Source organism: Chelon labrosus, assembly GCF_963514085.1.
Source record: "Chelon labrosus genome assembly, chromosome: 2".
Lineage (NCBI taxonomy): Eukaryota > Metazoa > Chordata > Actinopteri > Mugiliformes > Mugilidae > Chelon > Chelon labrosus.
In genome coordinates, this window is record NC_140338.1 from 24,656,425 (window position 1) to 24,684,291 (window position 27,867).

A 27,867-nucleotide genomic window follows, 5' to 3' on the forward strand; every position below is an offset into this window, starting at 1 on the left:
AACTTACACTCAGCTTGACATGTTGTCCCAGAACGGCTGCACAGACCCCCTGAACTGCAGAGCTCCACTATTTTACCAAGGCCTCCAGTTCATGTTAAAGATCCGCAGGTGAGACTAAGATTAAGATTGGCAGGACATGCCACATATTTGAATACTTCCTTTGCACAGTTTCAGAGTTGTTGAATAGACATTAGTTGTTTACAAATGTATTTTGTTGTAAAGGCTGTGCTGAAGAGACGTGTAGCACGGACACAACCCAGCCTCCAACACTTAAAAGCCCGCGAGCAGATGATATTTTCTGGCTGGCACACTCAGCCGCCTTCATCTCAGAAAGTGCAGCCATGGAGGCGCCGCGAACAAGTGCCTTTCCATCTACCTCCTCTGAAATCCACGACAAAGGTCAGTGACGGACATATATGAAATGAGAATGGGCATTGCTTAAAAATGTGTGTCGGACATTGTTACAACTTGTTACAACTCCACTAAGCAACTTAAACAAGTTTGATGTGGAAACTTGAAGCCAGCCTTAGACATCCCCTACAACACACTGCTGAATTGTCTTTTAGCCAAATAAATATCTTGTGTCTAGTGGGAGAACTTTTGAAACTAAAAACAATTGCATCCTCTTAGATATCAGTGAGGAGTTATTTTACTTCTTTTCATTTTATTCTATTTAATCTTTCTTTTACTTCTGGTTCTTAAGGGTGTTTTTTATGTGCGACTAAGCTTCTGTGACCAAGCAATTTCCCTTGTGGATAAATAAAGTTTATCTCTAAGTCTAACTCTAAGATGACATTTTAAGAATGCCTTACCAGATAATTGAACTTTTCCACCAACCATATCCAGTGCAATGTATTAATCAAGGGGTATTTTTTATATATTGTCAAACATGCCAGGAGATGATCTTTAAACAATGTGCACAATGGACACGTTACTGAGAAATTATTTCTATGATGAAATTTCAGAAATCTAAAATATTCTATTAAACTCACAATGCCTGTCGTCATACGTGGCGACAAACTGTAACATTAATGTCAATAGGAACTTAAAACGTTCTTTTAGCAAAAGTTGGTATACATTTTCTTTTTAAACCTCCCATATGTTTAAAACTCATATTTTCTTGTGTCTTTCCATCACTTCTTATCTACCCCAGAATGTGGTGTCAACCCCTAGTCTTCCTGGACAACCGCTTTCTGATAAGAATGATGCAAATGATCCCTACAGTAAGGACGACTGTTTGATCGACATTAACGATGTGATGGCGATGCATGAGACGGATTTTGTATTCATGACCGCGGAACTCTGGAAAGAAGTCCACGACTACCACTGCAAACTGGCACGCATCCCCTTCTTTTCACTCTTTAAAAAGTGGAAACCCTTCTATGTATGGCGCACCAAAATTCGTGCCAAGAAGATACATTTGGCAAAGGAGGCCCTACAAAAGCATTTGTTCATTATCAGTCCGGTATGTGTGTGAAAATGGAAGTCTTGTGTTAACAATGTTGAACATGGAATAGAGTACCTGTAAATGTACTCACTGAGAGAGATACAACCTTACAACTTTCAATTAATGTGATATTATGTTGTACTGTTATACAGCCTCTAAGTCCTGCGCTGATCGATATCAGGAAAATGTGCTACCAAATTAATGACACAGGCTTGTGTCACATGAAGAAAAAACACACATACGCACTGCAGGAGTTCGAGGACAACCAACTCAAACAACTACAAGAGGTGCAATTGTGTATTTATACAAATAGGCGTCCAAAAGTTTGAAGCATTTATGTGGTGTAGTACATACGTTCATTGCCATCATTTGTTATTGTCAGATACTGAATGACCTGGAGAAGTTTCAAGACCTGGTAAAGAAAGTGACTATTTGTGCCTGCCAACATTATTTGTTGGAAACTCAATCTAAATCTAACTTGGGTGAGTACATGCTCATCACATGAGATTTAAATGTACACCAATCAGACATAACATTATGACCACCTGCCTAATATCGTGTAGGTCTCCCTTGTGCCTCCAAAACAGTTGTGAGTCATCAGAGAATTACATGGGTCTTCTGAGGGTGTCCTGTGGTGTCTGGCAACAGAATGTTGTTAGTGGGGTGGGGTTCTTTGGGTCCTATGGGTTGAAGGGAGGGGCCTGTGTGGATCAGGCTTGTTCCAGTGCATCCCACAGACTCTTGATCAGTTTGGGATCTAGTGTATTTGGAGGCCAGGTCAACACCTTGTGCTGTTTTTCATGTTTTTTGAGTTGTTCCTGAACAGTTTTTGTGTGTGTGCCTGTGTCAGACTGTATCATTGCAATGGGTGGGGGTGTCTGGTCTGGTCTAGTTGTGTGGTACATATGTAAATACCATCCACACAGATGCCAAAAGTTTCCCAACACAATATTGCATTGTCACAAGATGATCAATGTTATTTAGTTCTCCTGTCAGTGGTTATAATGTTATGCCTGATCGGTGACTATTCATCAGCTAAACAACTCAGAGATCGATAATATTTTTTTATTTTTTGTCACAGATGATGAAAATGTAACCTTTTCATTTGAACCTGTTGAAATGTTCAACAACAAAACATTCTTCTCCAGCCGGCTCATCTGGTAGGTAAACTTCTTATATTTGTTTCCTTTTAATTATCATCATCATTTTAATTAAATATGCATAACTTGTGTAGCAAACGTACTGTACCTCCCACTTCATATAAGCAGAAGCTATTTTGACCCGTCAAAACCAGAAAACACAAGTGTAACCCAATCTCTGTCTTCAGCTTCATTCGTCTTGTGGACTATATGGTTGTCGACACCTTGCACAGCTTGGTAGTGAACGCAGTGAATAAATTACTGGCGAAACTCCAGGAGCAGATAAGTCAAACGCCCAGCCACGCTGTTATTCAAAGCTGGAGTCACCAGTCTGAGGCTGCCACTGACCCAGCTGAAACAGAGAGTGATAAGAAGGTAGGACAATGTTTCAGTAACAATAAAGTATTTATTATCTACTGCAAATCAAGTTGTTAAGCAAACAGATGTGTGTTGAGTGTGTTTTTTGTTGGTGTGTTTTTCTTCATTAGTCTGAAGAAAATCAACTTGTCCATCCTGTATTCACGACTGAGTTGATGCTGGACACCAGCGCTTTGACTTACAAACCCTCTGAGGAAAACTTTCAGGTTCGCCTTCCAAATAGTTCTCAATGGTTACTTTATAAGTTTTGTATTACTCATTAAATACTCACCCACAGTAAACTCCTTGGTAATACTTACAGGAGACTGTTGCAGAGATTATCAAGCAGTTTGAGAAGACGCTGGTGTCAGTTAAGGCACTTACAGACGATCGTGACTTTGATTCACTGTTTGACTCTGAACAGTATGAGGTAGTAAAAAAAATCCTCACCACTTCAACTTGACTTTAATTCTACTATTCTGGATTCTTATGTAACATTTAGATTTCATTCTAAATTTTTATCTATATATTTGTGTTTTTTATAAATTGTAGACATTAATGAATACGTTTGAAAATGGCCCCTCTTTGGAATTTATCTTGGACAACGATGGCCACCTTCAAAGTATCATACAGAAAATCAAGGTTAGTTTTTATGTTGCTTTGTTTTTTTTTTTTTTTTGGTCTTGAGGTGGAGGTTGGGCTCTGTCAATACTGTTTTGCACTGCATATGTATGAGGCTGGATTGTTTTTCCTCCCTCAGGAATCACTCCGGTTTGCCTTTGACGCAGCAAAAGTGTACTCACACACATTTGAGCGTTTTCGATTATTCTATAAAGAGAATGAGAGTCTGGATCTGGATGCATTGCGGCAACAGGAACATGGTAATGTACTGTACATTAGCATAAAAACAGCTACGTTCAGAATAGTGTTGAGTAAATCTCTGTTTTTCTTATTGATTAGAAAAGATGCTTTAGTCCTCAGATGCACAGGAATTGTAAAAATAGTTTTGGGTGACAACACTGAGGACTTAGGAGCAAGAACATAAATGCTTATGTTTGTTTCCAAGTAAAGGCTCTAGGCTCTTTGCCTTCAAGGTGCCCATATGTCCAAAGTTTATGTTCGCATTGAGCATTTCTCATCAAGGCACGTTGGGTGTATTCTTAAAATCTAACAAATGCGTTGAATTCATTTTATTCCATATAACATTGTTGCAAAGCTGATGTTTAGAGTGATTTTAATCCTGCATTGTTATACCTGCCATTTGTAAATTGTGCCAATGCCAGTTATCAGCAGAATAGTGTAAAATTAGCAGCGGGAATGTGTATCATGCCACCTGTGTCACATCTCCACAAAGCCCCACAAGTGGTCACAGACTTTTAACAACTTAAAATGTAGATATTTGAATATTCTCATCTGTATCGAATTATAGATGCCTGCTGGTCACACAGTAGAACAAGCTAATCAATCATTGTAGCAAATCCTCTAATCTTTGCATGTGCTCATTTAATTCCCGTATTCTATTCATTAACAGAAAAATCTACTATTATTATTAGTGCACTTACCATCTTCAAAACATCTGGGGACTAAGAGCAGCAAAGTGGGCAAAAGATAATGGAAATAGCTCTGAAAAGCAAAAGTGGTTCAATAAAATCTGTTTAAAAAAAATGAAAAACCTGACTGACAAAGAATAACCAATAATACACAAGTTGTAATTAAAGGTTATATTGTGCACAATAACAAGTTTGATCCTTTTAGGGTGATAATTGTTGACTTTCTTTCACAGGTCTAGCTTTCTTTGAAAAAGCGCTGGAGTTATATCACAGGGAGCATGCGGAGGCCTTAGCTATCCAACAGAAGAGAAATCTTGGCTTACTGCTTGTGGACAAAACACAACTCAAAGAGAAGCTTGTGTCTTCTCCTCTTCATTGTCTGGAGGTTAGTGTATATACACACGCGTGCTGTACATGATAGCCATGTGGACTATCATAAAAATGTGATTTAAACATGAGGGCAATGAGCTGCTTCCTGTATTAATTCACCCCCACTGAACATAAAATACAAGCAAGGTGAAGTCCAACAATGAGTGATCTAATGAACATACCTTGAAGTGAAACCAAAGACTAAATAAACTCTAAATCTCGAAAATGTAGAATGTAGAAATGATTGCTCTTTTTTGAACTGACTCTAGGTCATCAATGAGGTGCTCACTCGACTGGCTAAGAAGAAGCTAGATGCAGTGATTGCAGAGGCTTGTGAAGCCCAGTGTAAACTAGAGTTCTGTCCCTCTACTACAGCTGAGTTGGCCAGGTCACTCACATTCCTGGGTGAGATACAGGAGAGGGTAAGATGTATATTGTCGTTAATATAACTTGTCAGTCATATGAGTTTGTAACAAACCCAAATCAGCAAACTTATTGAGCCAGTCTTGTTTTCCCTCTTAATACTTCCCACTGTGTTCCTGCGCTCTTCTTTTTCTCGTTTCACTTACTACATCTTACCAGATTACCGCACTAGAAGAGGAACAGGAGACAGTATGCAAAATGTACAATCTTATCAGCGTGTATTCAGTTCCCACACCACCTGATGATCTTGCGACTTTTGCCACATTGCAATTCTCCATTAACTCATTACAAACCATCATCGACGAGGCAGCAGCAGAAAGGGACAGCAGCATGGACAAGTTTTGCAGCTCCCTGCACAAGGACATAAAGAAACTGCAACACAGTGTCATGGAAATCAAGCTTAAGTCGCAGGTATGCGGAGAAGTTGTATTAATTTGGGTATTTACTAAGTTAATCAGTTAAAAAACGATTCTATATTTGATGTCCTTTTACTTAACTGGAAATACAAATCCATGTGTGTCCATGTTCATGACTGTGCTCCATTTTACAAGGCAACCTTATGGTTTTTCATATGTAGGATCCGCAGATCCTAGACATCAACACAGATTCCTCCCAAGCGCGTCGGCTACTAGGGGAGATCCAGATTTCCATTGATGAACTTCAGGCCCAAGCATCTGACTATAATTCCTACGAGAAGAAATTCAAGGTACTGTAGATCTTTGGAAAATGTCTGTGATTTCAAAATAATTCCATCAAACGTGTCCCAGATCAAGCAATCAAGCCAACCAATGCAGCCCAGACTACTTCCCCTCTCTATCTTCTGTTGAATGAAGGTGGAGGTGACCAAGTTTGACACCTTGGAGGAGTTAACAGCCGAGTTCAGGCTAAAGCAGCTGCTGTGGGATTCTCTAGAGGAATGGAACTCTTTACAGGAAGGATGGCAGCAGGTGAGGTACACAAGTGCATGCTACGTGTCCAGTCTGAACACACATACTGTAGGATGGACCGATATACTGTAAGTGAAGTGCTTCTCTTCTCTCCAAAATCCATTTGTGTCCTTCTGTGTTCACTCATCCCCAGAGCACACTTGAGCAACTGGACCTGGAGCACTTTGCCTCACAGATCAACAAATACAACAAGTATGTCAGCCAGCTGGAGAAGGGTCTGCCACGTAACAATTTACTGCCGAGTCTGAAGGACAAGGTTGAAGTCATGAAGCATAGGGTGCGTACAACAAACTGTTCTGTAGTGACTGGCCCTTTGAGTGTGGTGTATGTAGCATAAAGAATTTTACTAGAAATCTATTGGTGCCACATTAAAATATGAACTGATAACAATATGTTTTCCTGCAGCTCCCTGTGATCACTGACCTGCGCAACCCATGTATGAAACAAGAACACTGGAACACCCTGGAGTCTGTTGTGGGGACCTCACTGAACGTGAAGGAATTTACTGTGGCTGCTTTGGAGGAGCTTAACGTCTTCTCTTATGGGACTGAGATACAGGAGGTAACATACATTTAAATACTGAGCTTTGAGCTTTTTGAGCTCTTGCTTTTCTTGCAAGACTCTACTGTCTACCAGTGAATGAGCTGGTGAAAACTTTACATAACAAATTAAAACCTGCATGGGCATAACATGCATTTTATGTAAATTTTACCAAAACTATAGTCTTCTCATTAAAGTCAACATAACACCCATAGATGGCCAATACTAAAATGGATATAATATATAAATAAATGTGTCCAAGTAGTGAACTCATTCTATATAACTGTGCCTGAGGAAATGAAACACAAAATGAATTTCATTATCCACAATACACACAATAAGATTTTTGTCTAACACAACGTTTGACTTTTAGATTTCAGGAAAGGCTTCAGGAGAGGCATCAGTGGGGGCCATTGTTACAAAGGTTTGTGAACTACATACATATTCAGGTATTATGTCTCCATCTATATCTAATGGATAAACTGCAATAGTGCAGTAGTTTAACTCCTCTCAATTTAATATATGAGTTATTTTTAATGATGCCATTATGCTTCCACATACACTGATTTGATGACTCAGCACTGAACAATTACATTGTCACAGAGATTTCTGCGATTTTTGAAGATGCTCCCTGGAATCATATAAAGCTGAATCTCTATTTCTGAAGACTGATGCACACAACAGAAACTGCAGTGGGTGTGTTGGCATGTGGTGTGCCCCCGATTGCATGCGACATGGTTGGATTTGAAATAATGTCTTATTAGTGGATACGGTAGAGGTATCATTTTATAGTGCTGCAGTTAATGCTGCATATTGAGGTAAGACGTGTCATAGTTGTCTGAGAAGTTACCACAAGGAGATGATTAGCTTAGTTTAGTTTAGCGGATTAACAACACAAGATATGACACATTCAATAATTAAGCCTTAGATGTGTGAATTAGTGGGCTTTTTAACCTTCAGACAGAGCTTCCTCATATTTACTGTCTGTCATGACTGTGGTATCTAACTAACAAGAAAGCATAGATAGTGTATTTCCAAAAAATATCAGACTATTACCTTTTATTTTTTCTGCTGTCAGTATCTATAAAGTCTTGCTATGAGTACCATTTCCTCTCTGAAATGAACATCTCTTGATGGATCATGCAGGTGGAGGATGTGTGGAAGACCATGGAGTTCACTGTCCTGTCTCATGGTGACTCCAAAGAAGTCTTTATCTTGGGAGGCACAGATGATATCCAGGTGGTAACATGCCGCACTCCCACACAGTCTTTGTAAAACAGCAGTAGTGATTCAGTCTCTCTAATTACGCGTCTTTGGACTTTATGTGTTTGGTTACTATGAAGGTGCTACTGGATGACAGCATTATCAATGTGAGCACGGTGGCATCTTCCCGCTATGTAACTCCCATAAAGGTCAAGGTGGATCAATTGCTGCAACAGCTGAACCTCTTCAATCAGACACTGGTAAGGGCTTAAAAAGAATAGCATAGAGTGATTCTTCATTTAGCCCCAAGTGATTCCAAACCAGAAAGTAAAGAGTTGTCTGCCTCACTAATGCGGAGTCACTTCCCTCTGGATTTAAAAGTTACGCAACAGCTCTCCCTAGTGGCTGCAAACAAGAAACCATGTGTGTTCACTGAGTTCAATCTTTCAGTTCATGTAAGGAAACACCAACAGTATTGCTAATAAAGCCACAATGTCTTCCCCTTAGTGCCTCTCTATTTTTAATTGTCTTTTACTCACCTTATCTCTGCTGCTTTTCCTCCTCTTCCCTTCCTTTCTGTTCCATCTGATTTACCTTTTGTCCAGGATGAGTGGCTTACATGCCAAAGGAACTGGCTATACCTAGAGAGTATCTTTTTGGCCCCAGACATTACGAGGCAGCTGCCTGCAGAGTCAAAGATGTTTCTCAAGGTGGACAAGTCTTGGAAAGAGATTATGGCGAAGGCCAATAGGATGCCCAATGCCCTTAAAGCAGCCACACAACCTGGTAGGTGACCATACAGCTTACACAGAAAAACAGGCAATTAGACAAGTTCAAACTGAAATGAGCACACATGATTTCATGATCACACATATCTCTTACTCAGGTGAACACATTGCCACACCGTATACAACCCTGTCATTTTATTCCCCACAGATCTGTTGGAGACCTTTCAGCTAAACAACGCTCTTTTGGATGAGATACAGAAGTGTCTGGAAGCATACCTGGAGTCCAAGAGAGTCATCTTTCCAAGGTACTGTACACACATGATTTGTTTGTTAGATATGAAAAAGGTTTACATCAACTGTTATAAATCTTAAATGTTCTTACAGGACATATACATTGTATGTTTCTCATAAAATAGTATTTTCTGTAAATGGATGAGATAAAAAGTGAAAAAACATTTACATGGAACATCTCTCCCCACTTAGAACTGTGGCTAATGTGAAATGTTGAGGACTCTGACATTCATCTATTATCTCTGATTTTCAGATTTTGTTTCTTATCCAATGACGAGCTGCTAAAGATTTTGGCCCAGACACAAAACCCTCAGGCAGTGCAGCCCCACCTCAGGAAGTGTTTTGACGCCATTACGCGACTAGAGTTTGCTTTGCTGCCGGAAACTGCTTCTGGTGTGACAGGAGTGGTAGATAGTGAAGAACCGAAGAACATATACAGCAAAGACATCTTGAGTATGGTCTCCCCTGAAGGAGAAAAGGTCAGATTTGAGTAATATCTGTGACATTTTTTTTTCCAACTATTACTTTAAGTACATTTATTAGTAAATGTATCACATTTAAAGAGATCCTTAACTGTAAGTGTTCTTTCCCTTCTATTTGTTCAGGTGTGTTTGACTAAAGGTCTGAAAGCACACGGTAATGTGGAAGATTGGCTTTGCAAAGTAGAGGAGGCGATGTTCTCCTCACTGCGACGCCTCAGCAAGGCTGCCATTGCAGACTACCAGGTTAAGTCAAGGGAGGAATGGGTGGTGGCTGGCCATCCATCGCAGGTACACACATACAGTTTGCAGACATGTTTTGAAATTAAGTTTGAGACCAGTTTTCTTGGAGTGTTTAAAGAGCAGCAGTGTGTGCTGCTATGTTATAGTATTACATTTATCTTATATCTTTATGTGATGGCATGCCAAGACATTATTACACGTAGTTATAATATGCAGTTTTATGAGTACAGTATATTGTTCTGCTGATTAATGATATTTGCACTTGTCATTAAGTGATGCTGTGTTGCTTTATTTTTATTTGTTTTCAATAAAATAATTTAATATTGGGTGTTTGCATGTTCTCCCTGTGTCTGCGTGGGTTCTCTCTGGGTACTCCAGCTTCCTCCCACCATCCAAAGACATGCTGGTTAGGTTCATTGGTGATTCTAAATTGGCTGTAGGTGTGAATGTGAGTGTGAATGGTTGTCTGTCTCTCTGTGTTAGACTGGCGACCTGTCTACGGTGTACCCCGCCGGGTATAGGCCTGGGATAGGCTCCAGCCTATGAATGAAGGGCTGAATTCAATATTGACCTGTGTGTCTGTCCACCAGGTGGTGTTGACCATCTCACAGATGATGTGGTGTAGGGACATGGATGCCTGCCTGGAAGGAGACCATGACCACTTTGCTGCTTTGCAGGAGTTTGAACTCACCAACTTTGATGTAAATCATAGAGACCTGCTTTCTTTTGGCTAAAAAAATCAATATGACAGCAATTTGATGTTTGTTTTTCTAATTTGCACTTTAACATGCATAACCAAATGATGTAATGTGTGTTCCATGCAGAGGCTGAATTCCCTGGCAGCATTGGTACGAGGACAGTTACCTGCTTTACACCGTAATATCATCACTGCCCTCATCACCACTGACGTCCATGCCAGGGACATTGTCACAGATCTAGTCCAGCAGAAGGTACAATAGTGCTCTCTTAGTACCTCATCACTAAGCAGCTTATATTTATGTCAGTTCTTGCTTTAGTTCTAATAGCACAGGAGCTGACCTTTCCGTGTTATCTGTATAATTAGAAAAAGTATTGTAATAACTCACAGCTCTTTTTCAGGTAGACACCAGGTCCAACTTTGAATGGCAGCGACAGCTACGCTACTACTGGGACCTGGACCTGGACAACTGTGTAGCCACAATGGCTCTGTCCACTTACATTTACGGCTATGAATATCTGGGAGCCTGTCCCAGGCTGGTTATCACACCACTTACGGTAAAACAGTCAGTATTATTAAAGCCATGCATGCACATACAATCCAGATGGTAAATATTTGGACAGATAGTACATTTTTCTATCTCTACCCAGCTGGTCTCAGGCAGATGGGTACACCGATATTAGCTCTGATCAAGGTTTTTTCCTGTTAAAAGGGAGTTTTTCCTTGCTACCGTCACCTTAGTACTTGCTCTGGGGGTTTCAGGGTCTAGGTTTTGTGTCGCAATTTGAGACTAGTTGTGTTTCTGACGCTATATAAATAAAACTTAATTAAACATTTATTGTTCTTCTGGCTCCGTGCTTTGGGAAAAGTGTGTGTGGTATAGCCCTTGTAACACACAGACTGGAAGATGGTGGCTATGTGGATGTTGAAAAGAAATTGGACTAATGCATCATAATAGTGTCAAATAATATCATCATAGTGCAAGATGCTTTCCAGTCAATAACTGCTGGAAGTCTTTGACCCATAGATATCACAAAACACTGTAGCTACCTTCAACTTTTTGTTAGCAAAGATAATCCGCCTCTTCGACCTGAATAGCTCTTTGGTTGCTTTGGCTGAAGGTTAAATATTGTTGCCCTGAGGCGGATTGCCCAATGAGTTTTGATGGATTTGGCTGAATAGGAAAACGCAGAATGCTTCTGGATACCTCTGCATTCATTGTGTTGTTGTTGTCAGCAGAGAAATCATTGATAGATGCCGGTGTGTCAGTTCCACTGATGGACTAGTATACTTTTATTTTAATGTAGTATCTAATATTTACTTCACGTGTGATGTGCTGAAGCACAGAGCTCGTGTGTTGCTGTCCAGGATAACCCTGCGGTAACACAGTTTTTTTTTTTATTTTGTTCTAAAATTGTGTTTGTTTAGATTACTTTTAAATACTCCATCATATGTCCAATAGTAAAAGTGTAAAATTACAAAAACAGCATATAGAATCTTTGGCATGTCTTGACCATAAATGAGAATGAGACACAGGAACAAAACGTTTTGTTTCTCTGTTGACTTTTTCAGTTTTGTGGAAACATGCAAAGTCTCCTTCTTTTTTTGTATTTTTATGTCTGTCCTGATGTGCAGGACCGTTGCTACCTGTGTCTGATGGGAGCTCTTCAGCTGGACTTGGGAGGTGCTCCAGCTGGGCCGGCAGGAACAGGCAAAACAGAGACCACAAAGGACTTGGCCAAGGCCCTGGCCATCCAGTGTGTCGTCTTCAACTGCTCTGATGGACTAGACTACAAGGTCAGCTGTGAGGGATTGAATAAATCTCTTTATTTTTTTCCATCTTAATTACATGTTGTGTTTCTTTTGTTTGCTCCTTTTCCAATCAGAGCATGATTTGTATTTAATTCTTAACTATGTGATTTCTAAAATGTACTTATTTTTCTTCTTTTGTAAAACACTTCTACTAAAACAGCATCTGTCTCTTTTTTTTCCCCCTTCTTTCTTAATACCTTCCTACTTTCTTAGTCTCAATCTGACTGTGCATACTAGGCGCTGCCTTTAGATGGCACTATTGCAAAAGCTGTCAAGCATAATGCTTTTTACCAACGCAGTGTACTGTTGTGAAAAAACACAACAAAACACAACATTGCTTTAACACAAATTTGATATTTTTCTGTGTTATTTGACTCATATTCATGTAATGTCTACATAACTACATAACATCAACAGAAGCCAGCTCTATGTATTATAAATGCAACCACTGATTGGGTATTATACTTTATTTAGATGATATTGGCCGACATTGTATTATTTGCATTTGGATTTATTACATTACAAATCTAGTAAAATACCCAATTTCATGTCTGTGAAGGTTCTCAGTCATCCAGGTCATGGTATATCCAAAAATATGCTTGTTATGCTAACAAGCAAGTTTCAGGAGGAGTTCCTATTTAAACCTCAGACTTCCTACCAGTCCCCTAGAACTGAAGAAGCTACTCGGATGAGTGGTGAAACGTCTTCTCAAAAAACTCTACAAGTCCAGTTGCCTTTTTTGAACCTTTTGTGGATACCCAATTTGATCCAAGCTAAACAAAGCAATATCAAAATTAAAATCATAGAATTCAAATCTTATCATCGTGCCTTTTTATCCACATTATTCATTCATGATCATTTGAGAAACACACGATTCAAGTTTCATTCATATGTAAAACATAGGTTGAAGTCAGTATAGCTGAAAGCACATTCTGACAAGAGATGGAAAGCCATTATTTCTCTGTCTACAGTAGTTGGTTATTGTGTTGCTAGAAGACACCTGAAGTGTGGTCAGGTTGGCCAGGTCTTTGATTTAGCCATCGTGTGTTCCTCTATGCTTATATCAACTTTTAGGTGTTATTATGTCCACTATAGAAGTAATGCAAATAACATAATGTGATGCATGTCTTCTTTTAATTGAAGCTTATTCCAAAAAGCCAAAATTACAAAAGATCTTTCTTCTTACTTTTGAATTTTTACAGTATGGTTACCAAATGTTTAATCTCAAATTTCCACAGATGGGGTTTGTTTCTACTTAGTCACATTACTCTCTTACAGATGATGGGGCGCTTCTTCAGTGGGCTTGCTCAGTCAGGAGCTTGGTGTTGTTTTGACGAATTCAACCGAATCGACATTGAAGTGTTGTCTGTCATTGCTCAGCAGCTCATAACCATACGAAATGCTAAAGCTGCTAAGGTACGCACACATACACAAACACACATTACTCTCCATATATGGGAATAATTCATGACATTGCATTGCGCTGTATTGTAAAGTGCAGAGTATCATGAATTGATGAAGACTCCCTGTGAAATAATTTTTTTCTAGTTTCACAGTTGAGTAATGAAGAGATTTAACTTTTAAGGATATTGTTACCTTTAATTTTTAACAAAACACCCAGAGAGCATCATGCAACAAACATTAACAAATTAACTTTATATAACTTTATGTAATACATTTCAGGCCTCTTCGGGCCTAATAGTTAGCGGTGACCTACTGTAGAGTCACAAGTCACTGCCACATTCACTCGCATATATAGATTGCAAGACATCATGTTCTCTTACATAAGCAAAAGCATTTCATTAATTTTTGTTATGCAGCTATCAAGGTTTCGGTTTGAGGGCCGGGAGATCAAACTGGTGATGACATGTGCTGCATTCATCACCATGAATCCAGGCTATGCTGGAAGAACAGAACTACCTGACAACTTGAAGGCTCTCTTCAGACCAATAGCCATGATGGTGCCAAACTATGCACTCATTGCAGAGGTAATAGGCTGTTTCTGTATGTTAATGTATATTATTTTTCCAAATAATATTTGATCATTTCTTTCTTCTTATGTTTTTGTCTCTATAATTCTGTCATTATTGCTCTGTCCAGGTGATTTTGTACTCGGAGGGATTTGAGTCTAGTAAGACCCTTGCAAGGAAGATGACCCAGATGTACAAGCTGTGCTCAGAGCAGCTGTCCCAGCAGGACCACTATGACTTCGGCATGAGAGCCGTCAAGTCTGTCCTGGTTATGGCAGGGTCAGAGCATCACAATGACACACATGAGAGTTAGCCTTTTCATGAATGTCCCAGAGGGGCCATTGTCACTTGAACACACACTCATGCACAAAATTTTTTATCATATTTAGCTAGTGTACTGTGAAATATTATAAATGTTAAACAGGAAATAAGTGCACAGTACTTGATTCCAGAGCTGGAAGAGTTAAACTGTACGAGCAATGATTCAGATTAGAGGGTAAGAGCCTCTGACTGTTGAAATGACCTCATTCTTCCCCTCGGTGCAACTATTGCATAAAAAAAGGAATATAAGCACTTCTTGACAACTGCACCAGATTCACTGTGTGCCATCTCTGAAAAGTTCCTTTACATAGTATGTAAAGCATTCTTCAGATAAATAAGTGGTGATAATCTATCTCGATATCTGGTCATTAACAGACGCAAGTCAAGCCAATTTCTGATGGCTAACTCACAGAGATGTTCCTATTTAAACCCCTACTCCCCACCAGTCCTCTAGAACTGAAGAAGCTCCTTGAATAAGTGACGAAATGTCTTCAAGAAACTCTACAAGTCCAATCGCCTTTTTTTTTTAACATTTTTAGATAAACAGGTTCAAAAGCAGAATGGTTTCTGGTCTCCGTGGGTGCATAATTAGATTTTAATGGATGTTCTTGACCAAATGTAGTTGATTGTTGTTAGCTAAACCCCAAGGGACTATTGTAATTACCTTGAGATCCATGGTCTGTCTTTGACTAGATATTACTCCTCTGAATGTACTCGTTCCTTGCTACACACACATGCATTATCTCTCTCACTTTAATGTTACAGTTTTCGCATCAGCATGCATTGGCTCCTTGTTATCTACATTTGTATCTGCAGGGAGTCTATTTTTTAATTAATTTATTTTCCTTTTCTGAAAATAATGTTCTCACATTTATTTCAGTCAATTACCAGTTACTTTGGGCAATGACAACCACACTGCCACTGCACTCATGTTTTTTTGCTTTTTTAATTGATTGAAAATATTAAGATTTTTCACTCATTGTGAATAACAACTGGAAACTGGGAGATTCTATTACAGTATGATAAAGATGAAGTTAAGACAAGAGACACAGGTAAAGCAAACAGACTAATCTGATACAGAAGATAAATCAGCAATCAAGGAAGAGGCACGCCACTTATGGCTTAGGATGGCTGTCAATTAAACACAACTAGTTGCATTGTAGATGCTATTTGTAAACCTCCCATTACTCTGCAATGACAAATCCCCCACTATGGAGAAAATGTGTATGGATAACAAGGTTAACATTAAATGCATACAATTAGTAAAGTCTGATGTGTTTTGGTTTTAAGGTCTCTGAAGAGAGATAACCCCCACCTCAGTGAGGATGTGGTTCTCATCAGAGCTCTGAGGGATTCCAACCTGCCGAAGTTCCTCACAGATGATGCTGTGCTGTTTGGGTAAGCAGCTATCAGATTGCAAACACACTGGTTAAAACAAGTTGATAATTTACAACATGAAAAACAGTGAGGAAGTTACATGCATTGCGTTGCTTGTGTTTTTACAAACATATGAAATTCTTATGTGTGTCTATGTTATGCCAATCCCTGCCTCCCTCTCCAGTGGTATCCTATCAGACCTTTTCCCTGGTGTGTGTATCCCTGAGCATGACTATGGTGTGCTCTATTCTACAATCCTGGAGTCTCTGGTTAAGAGAAACCTTCAGCCATTGGTTACCATGACCAAGAAGGTACAGTACAAATGGAAAATGATGTAAACACGATAAATATAATGTCTAGAATTCAAATAATAGCGGTATCTTAAACTGGTCATAAATGTACTACATTTTAAGAAGCACATGAAGTTCTTGACACGACTGGAAACTGTTGACTGTAGCTAATCTTTAGTTAGCAGTGCTGGGGAACTATTGGGTATGTTAGTGAGCATTTACAGCACTAGGGTCATTTTTGTGAGAGTAATTGAAAATAATTTATGGTGCGTGTAAAATAATAAATGAGAGGGAAATTTCAAATTTGAATGTATTCCATTTACTAATGTTTGACACTGTGGTGTGTTTTATAGTTTTCAGACAAGAAAGTTTTCTGTTTAAGTTGTATGAGGCTTTGATTATACAGTACATGCAAAAGCTGCTCATGGCATCAATTTTGTATTTTTGGATTCATGACAGCAAGCAAGCTATAGAATTTTGTCAGCCATATCCTGGATTGGTTCATCCACATTGTATTTTAATATTACCTGCTCAAGGTTTGGACCTAAGTAGCTGTAAACAAGTTTGGATTTGGTTTGTTTTGTAAAACAATCCACCACTGAAACGTGCTCATATTCACCTACTTTTAAATTACCAGGTGATTGAGCTCTTTGAGACCATGTTAGTGCGTCATGGTGTAATGTTGGTGGGGCCCACCGGTGGAGGTAAGACCACTGTCTACACCATCCTGGCAGATACTCTGGAAGCTCTCCATCACACAGGGCACCATGCTCAAACCCCCTTCTACCAGCCTGTCAAGACATATGTCCTCAATCCAAAATCTGTCTCAATGGGAGAGCTCTATGGAGAGGTACTACAGTCAGCAAAATATATGAAAAAATGTCTTATTTGCTTTAATTTCGCAAAATGTATAATTGTTTTACACCAACCCCTCAGGTCAACACATTGACACTGGAGTGGCGTGACGGACTGATGGCACTGAGCGTTCGTGATGCTGTCAACGACACCACTGATAATCACAAGTGGGTGATCTGCGATGGTCCAGTCGACGCCTTGTGGATTGAGAACATGAACACCGTGTTGGATGACAACAAGATGCTCTGTTTGGCCAATAGCGAGCGAATCAAACTTACTCCGTCCATACATATGGTGTTTGAGGTTAGTTCTAGTGAAATGGTACTTAATATTTTGTCCAATCAGTAAGCAGCATTTTAAATCCATTTGCACTGTCTTGAATATGGGCCCAAGCAGATAATGCCTGATTCTGAAGCTCTGCGGTTTAGACGGTACTAACATGGCTCTACAGTATTTGATTGATCATTTTTTTTAATCTCCTTTATTATTTCAGGTCCAGGACTTGGCTGTGGCATCTCCAGCTACAGTCAGTCGCTGTGGGATGGTTTATATTGATCCTGATGAGCTCAAGTGGATGCCCTATGTACAAACATGGATCAGCGGTCTGGGCGCCAAGGTAATAGATCCTGTATTTTCTAGATTTCTGTTTTTTCCAGAAAATTTTAATTGATTTGTGTGTTAACAAGGGCCATATACTGTAGATAAAAAATTATTACTCAAGATTTAGGGTGTCAAGCGCCCTTCCATGGTAAGGCTGTTAAAGCCTGGTTCTAACTGCCACTTTTGGAATCTCCTAAAAGCGTACAGGATTTGTACTTGCAGTTTGACACATAATTTATTGTCAAGCAATATCACAGTATCATGTCTCTATTCTCCACGCGTGAGGCTGTGTCTGTGTAGTCCTAGTAATTCAAAAGCAGTAAACCTTCAGCATCAACATAAACCTTGACAGCACTTCACATCAAAGTTTATAGATAGCAACATTCGCCCTGGGCCACTTGGGGTGACTTAAAACCACTCCTCTTGTTGTGAATCACTCTTTCTCTCTCTGTCTTTTGACTGAGACTCCTCTCTTTGCTCATACTATGTTCTTAAGAGGGTATTACATTTTTCTGTTGCATTTGCATATCTCCTACTTTTGAGTTTTTCAACCATTCTACTTCCGCTTCTTCAGTAAGAATAACTTTCATTGCGGTTTCAACAATCGTGTAGTTAGAGTTCATTAGAGTTCTAATTCATTTTGTATCGATTCACTGAGGGACTGTGTGTCTGTGTTTTCTGGTGTTTTCTGTACAATGGGCACATTTATTTTAATTCTGTGTTTCCTCTGTTCTCTCTCTCCTACATACCAGTAGTATGTGTCTAAGGAAGATAAATGAACTTTAGAGAAACTGATAGGTGAATTATTTGTGTATTTATTAATTTACCAGATCTTTATTACCAGGGGTACACTAGATTTTTTTCCTGTGATTCTAGACTTTTGTGCTAAGCTAACCATCTGCTGGCTGGGTTATCCTAAGCAGCCAGACATTGGAGTAGAGTCAATCTTCTAGTCTAAAAGTAAATAAATGTATGTCCCACAATGCTGTACAAGTCTATCTATGTAAACTAATTAGATTGCTTGAGTGATTACAGAGATGATTTCATAATCCCATCGTCTTGCTGACAGTATATTAATCCCTTTGTAAACTTAATTCTTGCTCCACTCCCTGCTGTCTCCTTAGGTTCCAGAGCCGGTGTGCACTCACCTGCTGGAGCTGTTTGAACAATATGTGGAGAAAGGTCTGCAGTTCGTATTGAAACATTGTACCCAGGCAATTCGCCAGGTTGACATCAGTAAAGTCACCACATTGTGCTGCCTGCTGGAGGCACTGCTGCTGGGCAAAGGAGGGCCAGACCTCAATATGGTACATTAAACACAAGATTAAATTGTTTCTATGGAGCCACACAAGAATTAAACACAAACTCAACATTGCAATCCAACAACTTTAGTGTTTTATGTTCTAAAGTGAAGTCACAACTTTGTTTCAACAACCCATGACAATAATATCTCAAAAGTGATATAACAAGATATATAATATAAGCATATGTAGGTTATGTGCATACTTCATTTTGGACTTACTTATTTGCTTTGGACTTACTTAACCACTGAGCTTTCTTATGTTCACATGTGTTTGTGTTTGTGTGGCAGGATTCCAAGCACCTCAACAGTGTGATCTGTCAGACCTTCATATTTTGCTACCTATGGGCGATAGGTGGCAACCTGACCAATTCTCATTGGGATGCTTTTGACACATTCCTTAGAGAGCAGTTTGCAGCGAACAGCAATGCTAAGGTATGTTCCTGCGCACTGACCCACCAGTGCATGGCATTGTATACTCTTGTCAAACCTTACATACAGCAAAAATGTCACTAATGTGTTTCATATATCTAGTGGTGCTGTTAAAACTGCCACTCATCTGTTTTACCCCTCAGACTGCATCTGTCTTGCAGAGAGTCAAAACCATTTCTAATGCATTTGCTGGTTTAAGCATAAAATACATGAAAAGGCCTGGAGGTTATATATTTCATCAGAACACTTGCATTGGATTTATCTAGCTGGAGCACAGCTAATCTAAAAGAGGATTGTACTCTATGATATCATTTGCTCATCCTGGGAAATAAAAGCATTGGGAATGGGTGTTTTTTTTTTTTTTTTTTGGTCGTTTTTTTTAGTGATCCCCCAAATGAGATACAAAAAATATACTGTAGAGGTAATCAGGATAAACACTAAATAGCAAAGGATATTTTCCAAAACCATTGCACAACAGAGAGACTAAATAAGCAATCGGCAACAGAGTTGATTTTCATAGCTAATGACATATGATTGAAGGATGGCACTTGTATAGATTTGTGTGTTTTCAATATTTTACTTAATATGCTTTTATATGTGCTTTGTAGCTCCCGAAGTGTACCATGTGGAGTGTGTACATGAACTTTAATCACAAGCGTCTAGAACCATGGGAGAAGATAATTCCTTCATTTAAATACAACAGAGAACAACCGTTTTTTGAGATGTTGGTCCCCACCACAGACACTGTCCGCTATGGCTACCTGATGGAGAATCTACTCTCTGTGCGCCGTTCTGTACTCTTCACCGGTGGTACTGGAGTGGGGAAGGTAAAGATTCAGAGTAATGCAATACGATGATTTGTACTTGAGATGCTAGCAGAATGACTTAAAGGATAGAAGTCATCCTTCTAAAATCACATGCAACACTTAGCTCCCAACAGTGCTGTTTTTGACATCAACATGCATTTTAGTAAGCACAAGTGACAGTGTCACAATGTCAGCATGTACATTTGGTTGCTTTTTGCACTTGAAGTTCATGGAGCTTTCCCATTTCATCGTGCTACAGTAAATAGATTTTGGTGTTCCAAATTTAGCTTATGCTGTAAAATTTAGTAGTGTGTGTATTAAATGATTTTCTGTGCGTCTGTCCCTTGCAGTCTGTGGTGGCCCGGGGCCTTCTTAACAGTATCCATGAAAATGCAGGATACCTTCCAGTCTACATCAACTTCTCTGCGCAGACCTCTTCCGCCCGCACACAGGAGATCATTGAGTCCAAACTGGAGAAAAAGAGAAAGAACATTCTGGGTAGGAGAGCAAGTCAGGCCGGGTCTATATACATGTTCATGTAGAAATATTGCTGATAATTAACATCATCCAGACAAAAAAAAAAAAAATCTTTTTCAAATTGTATTTCAGACTAAAACCATATTCACATTTGGCCTACTGTTGCGTTAGTACTCATTCATCATGTGTCTTCTGGGTTGTTTGTGTTTTCCAGAATGTATTTTTTCATGAGGCTTTCAAATCTTTATGGAGCTACTTAAATGTGCATACACACAGATGGGTCCTAATGATATTTTAAAAATGGCTGGCAGCCATGTATGTTGTTAATGGTAAAACTGGTGGTGCACTTGAAAGAGGCAGCCCATTTGCCCTTCCATCTATCCAATAATTCAAATAATCTGTTCATACTGTTTATATCCCTGTTCCTGCTTCCAAAGTCCATCTACGCATCAGCCTTCTGAAGGCTCATCTGTCAGTCTCTGTAACTATTGACCATTTTGTCCTTTTCTTTCCATTATTTTTTATCTTCCCTCTGTGTAGGTGCTCCTGGTAACAAGAAGTTAGTGGTCTTTGTGGATGACCTGAATATGCCTAAGCTGGACAGTTATGGCTCCCAGCCTCCTATAGAACTCCTGCGTCAGTTCCAGGACTTTTCTGGCTTCTATGACAGAAACAAGTTCTTCTGGAAGGAGATTCAGGTATTCAAATAAAACAAGCAAAATTGTAACTCATTTGACAATGAAGTAAGAACGCCTCACCCCACCACCAAAATGGTTATTTACTTCATATTAGACACTGACACCTGATAATTTGTTGCGTATTATTTCATCTACCCATGTTGATTTTTATGTCCCAGCCTACCCAGTGCTGGCATATGACCATGATCCGTGCATCTGTGCGGTTATAGCTGGGCCAGACTAGCTTAATTCTATAAGTCTCAATGTCTCATACTCAAAGAAGATACTGCAAATGAGACAGTTCTGCAATTGCAGGAAAGCATTGCAGGCAGAACTAGTCTGACGGTTTCTTCCTGTTTACAGCCTTTGTGCAAAGCTACGCTAAATTGTCTAGAAACTGTGTTTGATTCACAGACACGAAATTGATCAAACTCTGTGGAATATCGCACTGACCGTATTTACTAAAATGTCAGACTACTTTTTTAGTGTTTAGGATTTATTCAGGGTTGCTTTTTTTAAGTCCAAAAGGGTTACATAGTTCTTTAGTTGTTGTTTTCACACAGTCAGCATGAACTTCATTTGCTCGGCTGGTGTTACAATGCTTTCATGTAAGAAATCCATTCATCTTGTCCATATAGGGGTTCCATATTTGTATTCAGCATTTGTAGAAAGTCTTCTACATCAACTTGTTCTATACAAACACACACATGCAAATACACATATATGCACACATACAACTGATGGCACATTAGATTATACTTGATGTCTTCTAATGTACTTAAGTATGTGTTGGTGTGCTGGTGTGCACACAATGCTGGGGGTTGCACATGAGCAATGCATTCAAGAGAATCAATACGTGTGTGATGCAATTCAAACTAATGCAGATTTGTCAGGGTTTTAAATGGAGAAGCAGAGACTATGTTCAGGGAGGAGATGTGTGTGTAAGTGGGTGAATGATTTTCACAAAATTACACACTGCAAATTAAAGTACTATGTTAATGTTTTATTTAGTATACTTTCCATTCCCCCTTACATTAAACTCATTTACCCTCCATTAGAGTGTAGAACCTTTTCAAAGTTGCAGTCATAATATAGATGAAAATTAGAATTTGAAAAAAACCTCCAGGTTTTTTGCTGGCCAGATTCATAATGTGTGCAGCTCAAGACAGCCTGAGACAGAGGGAGTATAGTTTTAATCTCACACCCATTTGCTTTTGCTAATATTCTGATCATCTCTCTTCCTCACATGTTTACCGCCTACTCAAATGAAAAACTTCATTAATTTGTGTCTTTAACAAAAAGACACCGGCAGCCCAATTTTGAAATGCTATGTAATTACTCTTTGAGGGCATAAGTGTGGGTGACGTATCGCTGTAACAAAGAAAGATGCTTACTTCTGGAGATATTAAATTTCTGATGGGAGACATGCTCGTATTGTCCTTCATGTTATGCTTTTTTCCTCCTCGTCTTCCTGTCCTTCAGGAAATGACCATTGCAGCAGCATGTGCTCCTCCAGGAGGGGGACGTAACCCTGTGACCCCCCGGTTCATTCGCCACTTCAGCATGCTGTGTCTGCCGACACCCTCGGAACACAGCCTCAAACAGATCTTCAAAGTCAGCATCCACACATACACCCAGACACTCTCTTCTACACTTACAGCTATACAGACACAATACACATAGACATATTGCCCTTTAAAGTGTTCTCATGTTTGCTATTGTATTCTTGGATTATTCCACACTGACAGTTATTTTTTCCTTAGAGCCCATGCACATTATTACCATAATGCTTTAAAAGCTGCACTCAAAATCACAAGCTAAAGTTACTGTTGAAAAGGTTTATTGTTGAAAATGTAATGTTGAAAAGGTTTATACATGTCAGTTGGTTGGAAATGGATTCAGGACCATTAAGTGGCTATTATGTGAGATGTGCATATGCATCTTTCTATGACATCTCACACTTACTTTCTCAGTCTGTCTCATTCTTCTATTTCACCCCACTCACTGCTCTTAATTTTCCGTACATTAACATCTTCTCCCATGCTTACTACAACTCTTTTCATTTCCAACCTCCCTCCAGGCCATCCTAACTGGTTTCCTCAGTGAGTTTTCTCAGGCAGTGAAGGACTGTGCTGGTCAGATTGTGGATGCCGCTGTAGAGATTTACAACCGTTTGAGTGTGGATCTGCTGCCCACTCCAGCTAAGTCCCACTATGTCTTCAATCTCCGGGACCTCTCCAAATGTGTCCAAGGTGAGACATGGGTGCATGTACTGTATTCTAAACCTCGTTGGACACCCAGGGCTCTGCAAGTTGCAGTTATCACAGTCACTGAGTTTCAGTGTGTTTCAATGTGTTTCCTTAATGTTTACCAGATAATGTAAAAAGTAATGATGAGAGACAAAATGGAAAAGCTGCATACAGTAGAACACAGGTGATCGCCACAGGCAATCACTTGTGAATGGAATATTAAAGCTCAATTTTAATGAGAAAGTGTAGGCATAAAGAATATGCACATTTGTTTTACCTCAACAGCACAGATCTTGGACAGATACAGTGTCTAAACCTTTGCACCTCCACAGCATGAGGCACAGCTTTAATTTATCTCTTCAAGCTACATTACCATTCACATTTATAAGCTCTGTCTCTGCCTCATGCTTCCCCATTGCTTTTGTGATGAATGAACCACACCTACTCCTTCTCTCTTTTAATATTTTTGAAACATAACCTCTATTTAAGCAAACTCATCTTCTTTTCTGGTGCTTTGTCATTTTACTTATCATCTAGCTACATGGTGTTTTATACTGAGAAATGTTTTCCAGTTAAACTGTGCTTTGGCTTTTTGATAGTTTTTTCTTTCAGCTATACGAATGAGTTCATCTTTATTCTCATATATATATTATGGCCATAAAACAAATGTATCTATCCATACATAAAATCATCATCCTCTCTATACATCTTTCCATCCCTTGATACCCAGGTATACTGCAGTGTGAGCCGAGTCAAGTGAGAGACATGACCCAGGTCTTCCGTCTTTTCTGCCATGAGTGTCAGCGAGTATTTCATGACCGACTCATCAACAGCCAAGATAAGACCTATTTCAACACCATCGTTTGTGAGATGGCCAGTAAGAACCCTTACAAAACTGTCCTGCTGGCTTACCTTGATAAATTGACAACTATATATTATCAACTGCATTTTCAGTTTCCTATATTTTGAGTTTTATTTATTTAAGAACGTCTTTTCTCTTTCTGACAGGCAGATATTTTGATATGAACTTAGAAGCCTCATACTTTGTGACTCAGCCCATCATATTTGGGGACTTCATCAAGGTGAGGTTCTACCTCAGAACATTTTATTGATATGTTTTCAGAGAAATGCCTCATAGTATTTGTTTATTCCCTCTGGCCTTCATCCGTTAACACACGTAGGTGGGCGCAGAGAAAGAAGATCGTCTGTACGAGGATCTGACAGACATGATTAAGATCCAGACTGTCCTCCAGGACTACCTTGATGATTACAACATGACCTTCTCCAAGGAGACCAAGCTGGTGTTCTTCCAGGATGCCGTTGAGCATGTCTCCAGGTGTGTGCATTCAAACTTGTCACACAGAATTTCCAGATTCTTTGAGAGGTGTCTTAGTTGGTGGTTGATGGATTTTATCTGTAGGTGGTAGGTAACTGAGAGGCAAGTATCGAGAAAGATATTCTGAGACTGTAAAGTTAATAACAATAACAATTCTCACTGATATAATAATTAAAATGGGGCAGAACAGTGGCGTGGTGGTTAGCACTGATGCCTCACAGCAAGAAGGTTCCGGGTTCGAATCCAGGGCGACTGGGGCCTTTCTATGTGGACTTTGCATGTTCTCCCTGTGTCTGCATGTGAGTGTGAATGACTGTGTCTCTCTCTGTGTTAGCACTTGTGTTAGCCCCCATCCCCAATCATGTATTCAACAGAAATATCAACACTTGTAATATTCTGCCTTCTTCCATAATAATAATCAGTACACTCTTTAACACAGCACACTTTAGCCGGTGGAATTTTGATCCAAGATACAAATGGGCTTTGATATTCTTTTTCAGTCAGTCCTTGGTGTTACTGTGCTTAGAAGCGCTGTTGTGTTAAAAGCCTGTTTTCAGATTCAACTTCAGGACAAATAATCACACACTGTATCATCAGTGGCTGTACGCCGTCTCGAGGCAGTGGAGCAAAGGGTCATTTTCCTGTACTTTTCTTTTTGGACAGCCAAACCTTTTTTCCTGATTTCACTTCCATGCAGGTCAAATTTGTCAGAATATTTGCTCCCATTTGAGCACGTTGACACTAACTTGTAAGAGTTACCTGCTGCCCATGTGATGAAATCTTGGGTCCTCAGAGATTTCTTTTTTCATAAACAGTCTTAAGCTAGATTTACTGGCATGCCCAGTAAATGGGTAAACAGGCAGTTGTTTGAAATGTACACCTCTTCTTTTATATAATTGTATGACACTGTGATAGATATATTTTCAAATAATTTTGGATATTATTTTCAATCTGCCATAAGATCATTTTAAATCCATAAGGTTCCATTTTTCACTGCCCAAGGAGTTCTAATCATTGCCACCTGATCTGGAAACCCTGATACTAATTTTGTGGAATTTAAGGTGTGATAAATGAAGGAGTGATGTTTCTTTCTCCTCACTTCACTCTAAAATGTCAGTTTGTTAAAGTAAAATATAATATATCACTTTCCTCTGTACGAGCTTGTTAACATATGTTGAAAAAGTGAAAAATTTCCATGGAAAGTACTTTTTCCTTTGGATGTATGATACTTAATGTGTATTTAGTTGAATTTTACTAGAATTAATTTACATGTGTACGTCAAGTCTCTGGTTAATTTCATCGGTAGGGTTGTAACAGACAATTTCTTTCTTAAACAATATTCTCTGTAATAAAAAATAAGTAAGTAAGCGGTAAATAAACAAAGTAGTGTTTTGCTCAAAAACACTCAAGTGATATATGGCTTGTCTGGAATGAAAAATATGACCAGAGCATTTTTGGTTTCAAACTCTGCACTGATTTTGCACATCATCTTTTAGGATTGCGCGTATGATTCGCCAGGAAAGGGGCAACGCCCTGCTAGTGGGTGTCGGAGGTACAGGCAAACAGTCGCTCACTCGGTTGGCATCCCACATGTGCGGGTACCGCTGCTTTGAGATTGAGCTGAGCCGAGGATACAACTATGGCAGCTTCCATGAAGACTTGAGGAGGCTCTACAGGATGGCTGGTGTGGAGGGAAAAGATATGGTGTTCCTCTTTACAGATACTCAGGTATAAAAGAAAGACAGCTGTGGAAAAAGTACATATTGGAACTTTTTTATATATACTTCCTACTCTCACCTGTTATAGATTGTAGTGGAGGAGTTTTTAGAGGATGTCAACAACATGCTAAACTCTGGCGAGGTGCCCAACCTTTTTGAGAAAGATGAGCTGGAACAAGTGCTGGCTGCCACCCGCCCTAAAGCCAAAGAGGTTGGAATCAGTGAAGAGAACCGCGATGAGGTAAATACAGACTTGAATACACAAAGCGCTGTAGAAAATATAAGTCACGCAATAAAAACTGTTTAATAGAAAAATAGCATTTCTTTAATTGCTTTCATGTTGAGAAAGAAGATGAGTTAGATAATGTGACCAATTCTAATGTCATCTCTACATGGTTAATGTGAATCTACTGCCATCGTTCCTTCAGGTGTTCCAATATTTCATCTCTCGTGTACGAGAGAAACTGCACATTGTGCTGTGTATGAGCCCAGTGGGTGATGCCTTCAGGTCCCGCTGTCGCATGTTTCCTTCACTGGTTAACTGCTGCACCATTGACTGGTTTGTGCAGGTATGCTGAGATATATTGAACTTTTTTTGTGCTACTCAGTTTGGTTTGTGTTTGTGGATTGAACAAGATTATGATTACAAATAACAATAACTCCATCTCATTAATTGGTGGATATGCACACATGAGGGATCAACACTCATATCCATTATTCTCCCCACCTGTATTATATTTTCTGGTGTTTAGGTCATGTCATTCTTTCCATTTCCTTTGTATGCTATTAAGTTTTTGCATCTTCATTGAATTTCAAATATGCCGTTATATAAATTCTTAGACATTGCTGATGTCAATTAATTGTTTCTCTGCTGAATCATTGGAGCTAAAAGAGAGCTAAAAGTCCTTGCCTTCACTGCAAATCTTATCTCCCTTTCCTGTCTTCCCCTGTACCATCTGGTGTCTAGTGGCCTCGGGAGGCGCTTCTCTCTGTTTCTCAGGCCTTTTTCCAAAATGTGGACTTTGGCAGTGAGGAGCTGAAGCAGAGTTTCTCAGCCATGTGTGTGGAGATACATGTTAGTGTCACTGACATGGCTGAACGCTTCTACTCAGAGCTGAGACGCAGGTATTACACCACGCCCACGTCCTATCTGGAGCTCATCAACCTCTACCTGGGCATGCTTGACAACAAGAGACAGCAGTTAGTTCTGGTATGTTATTCTGGTTCAGCTACC

General features: G+C 39.4%; 1 protein-coding gene across 1 annotated transcript in view; it reads left to right on the plus strand.

Moving 5' to 3' along the window:
- Positions 1-27,867, plus strand: part of dnah6 (dynein, axonemal, heavy chain 6) — a 47,339-nt gene that overhangs the window by 279 nt on the left and 19,193 nt on the right. Inside the window, exons 2-52 of the mRNA XM_084558575.1 lie at positions 32-108; positions 223-403; positions 1,194-1,465; positions 1,600-1,734; positions 1,830-1,929; positions 2,529-2,607; positions 2,775-2,961; positions 3,075-3,170; positions 3,266-3,373; positions 3,496-3,585; positions 3,704-3,824; positions 4,727-4,878; positions 5,132-5,284; positions 5,445-5,696; positions 5,863-5,991; positions 6,119-6,232; positions 6,366-6,509; positions 6,638-6,793; positions 7,146-7,196; positions 7,919-8,011; positions 8,116-8,235; positions 8,581-8,761; positions 8,912-9,008; positions 9,248-9,473; positions 9,600-9,764; positions 10,307-10,417; positions 10,541-10,666; positions 10,815-10,970; positions 12,049-12,210; positions 13,504-13,641; positions 14,046-14,213; positions 14,326-14,474; positions 15,807-15,914; positions 16,078-16,204; positions 16,821-17,033; positions 17,120-17,341; positions 17,532-17,654; positions 18,763-18,945; positions 19,230-19,373; positions 19,979-20,197; positions 20,527-20,674; positions 21,194-21,351; positions 22,813-22,944; positions 23,411-23,582; positions 24,310-24,456; positions 24,588-24,661; positions 24,761-24,915; positions 26,412-26,643; positions 26,722-26,874; positions 27,062-27,202; positions 27,601-27,843. Coding sequence (XP_084414701.1) covers positions 32-108; positions 223-403; positions 1,194-1,465; positions 1,600-1,734; positions 1,830-1,929; positions 2,529-2,607; positions 2,775-2,961; positions 3,075-3,170; positions 3,266-3,373; positions 3,496-3,585; positions 3,704-3,824; positions 4,727-4,878; positions 5,132-5,284; positions 5,445-5,696; positions 5,863-5,991; positions 6,119-6,232; positions 6,366-6,509; positions 6,638-6,793; positions 7,146-7,196; positions 7,919-8,011; positions 8,116-8,235; positions 8,581-8,761; positions 8,912-9,008; positions 9,248-9,473; positions 9,600-9,764; positions 10,307-10,417; positions 10,541-10,666; positions 10,815-10,970; positions 12,049-12,210; positions 13,504-13,641; positions 14,046-14,213; positions 14,326-14,474; positions 15,807-15,914; positions 16,078-16,204; positions 16,821-17,033; positions 17,120-17,341; positions 17,532-17,654; positions 18,763-18,945; positions 19,230-19,373; positions 19,979-20,197; positions 20,527-20,674; positions 21,194-21,351; positions 22,813-22,944; positions 23,411-23,582; positions 24,310-24,456; positions 24,588-24,661; positions 24,761-24,915; positions 26,412-26,643; positions 26,722-26,874; positions 27,062-27,202; positions 27,601-27,843 — 7,583 coding nt within the window. The remainder of the gene's footprint in view (positions 1-31; positions 109-222; positions 404-1,193; positions 1,466-1,599; positions 1,735-1,829; positions 1,930-2,528; positions 2,608-2,774; positions 2,962-3,074; positions 3,171-3,265; positions 3,374-3,495; positions 3,586-3,703; positions 3,825-4,726; positions 4,879-5,131; positions 5,285-5,444; positions 5,697-5,862; positions 5,992-6,118; positions 6,233-6,365; positions 6,510-6,637; positions 6,794-7,145; positions 7,197-7,918; positions 8,012-8,115; positions 8,236-8,580; positions 8,762-8,911; positions 9,009-9,247; positions 9,474-9,599; positions 9,765-10,306; positions 10,418-10,540; positions 10,667-10,814; positions 10,971-12,048; positions 12,211-13,503; positions 13,642-14,045; positions 14,214-14,325; positions 14,475-15,806; positions 15,915-16,077; positions 16,205-16,820; positions 17,034-17,119; positions 17,342-17,531; positions 17,655-18,762; positions 18,946-19,229; positions 19,374-19,978; positions 20,198-20,526; positions 20,675-21,193; positions 21,352-22,812; positions 22,945-23,410; positions 23,583-24,309; positions 24,457-24,587; positions 24,662-24,760; positions 24,916-26,411; positions 26,644-26,721; positions 26,875-27,061; positions 27,203-27,600; positions 27,844-27,867) is intronic.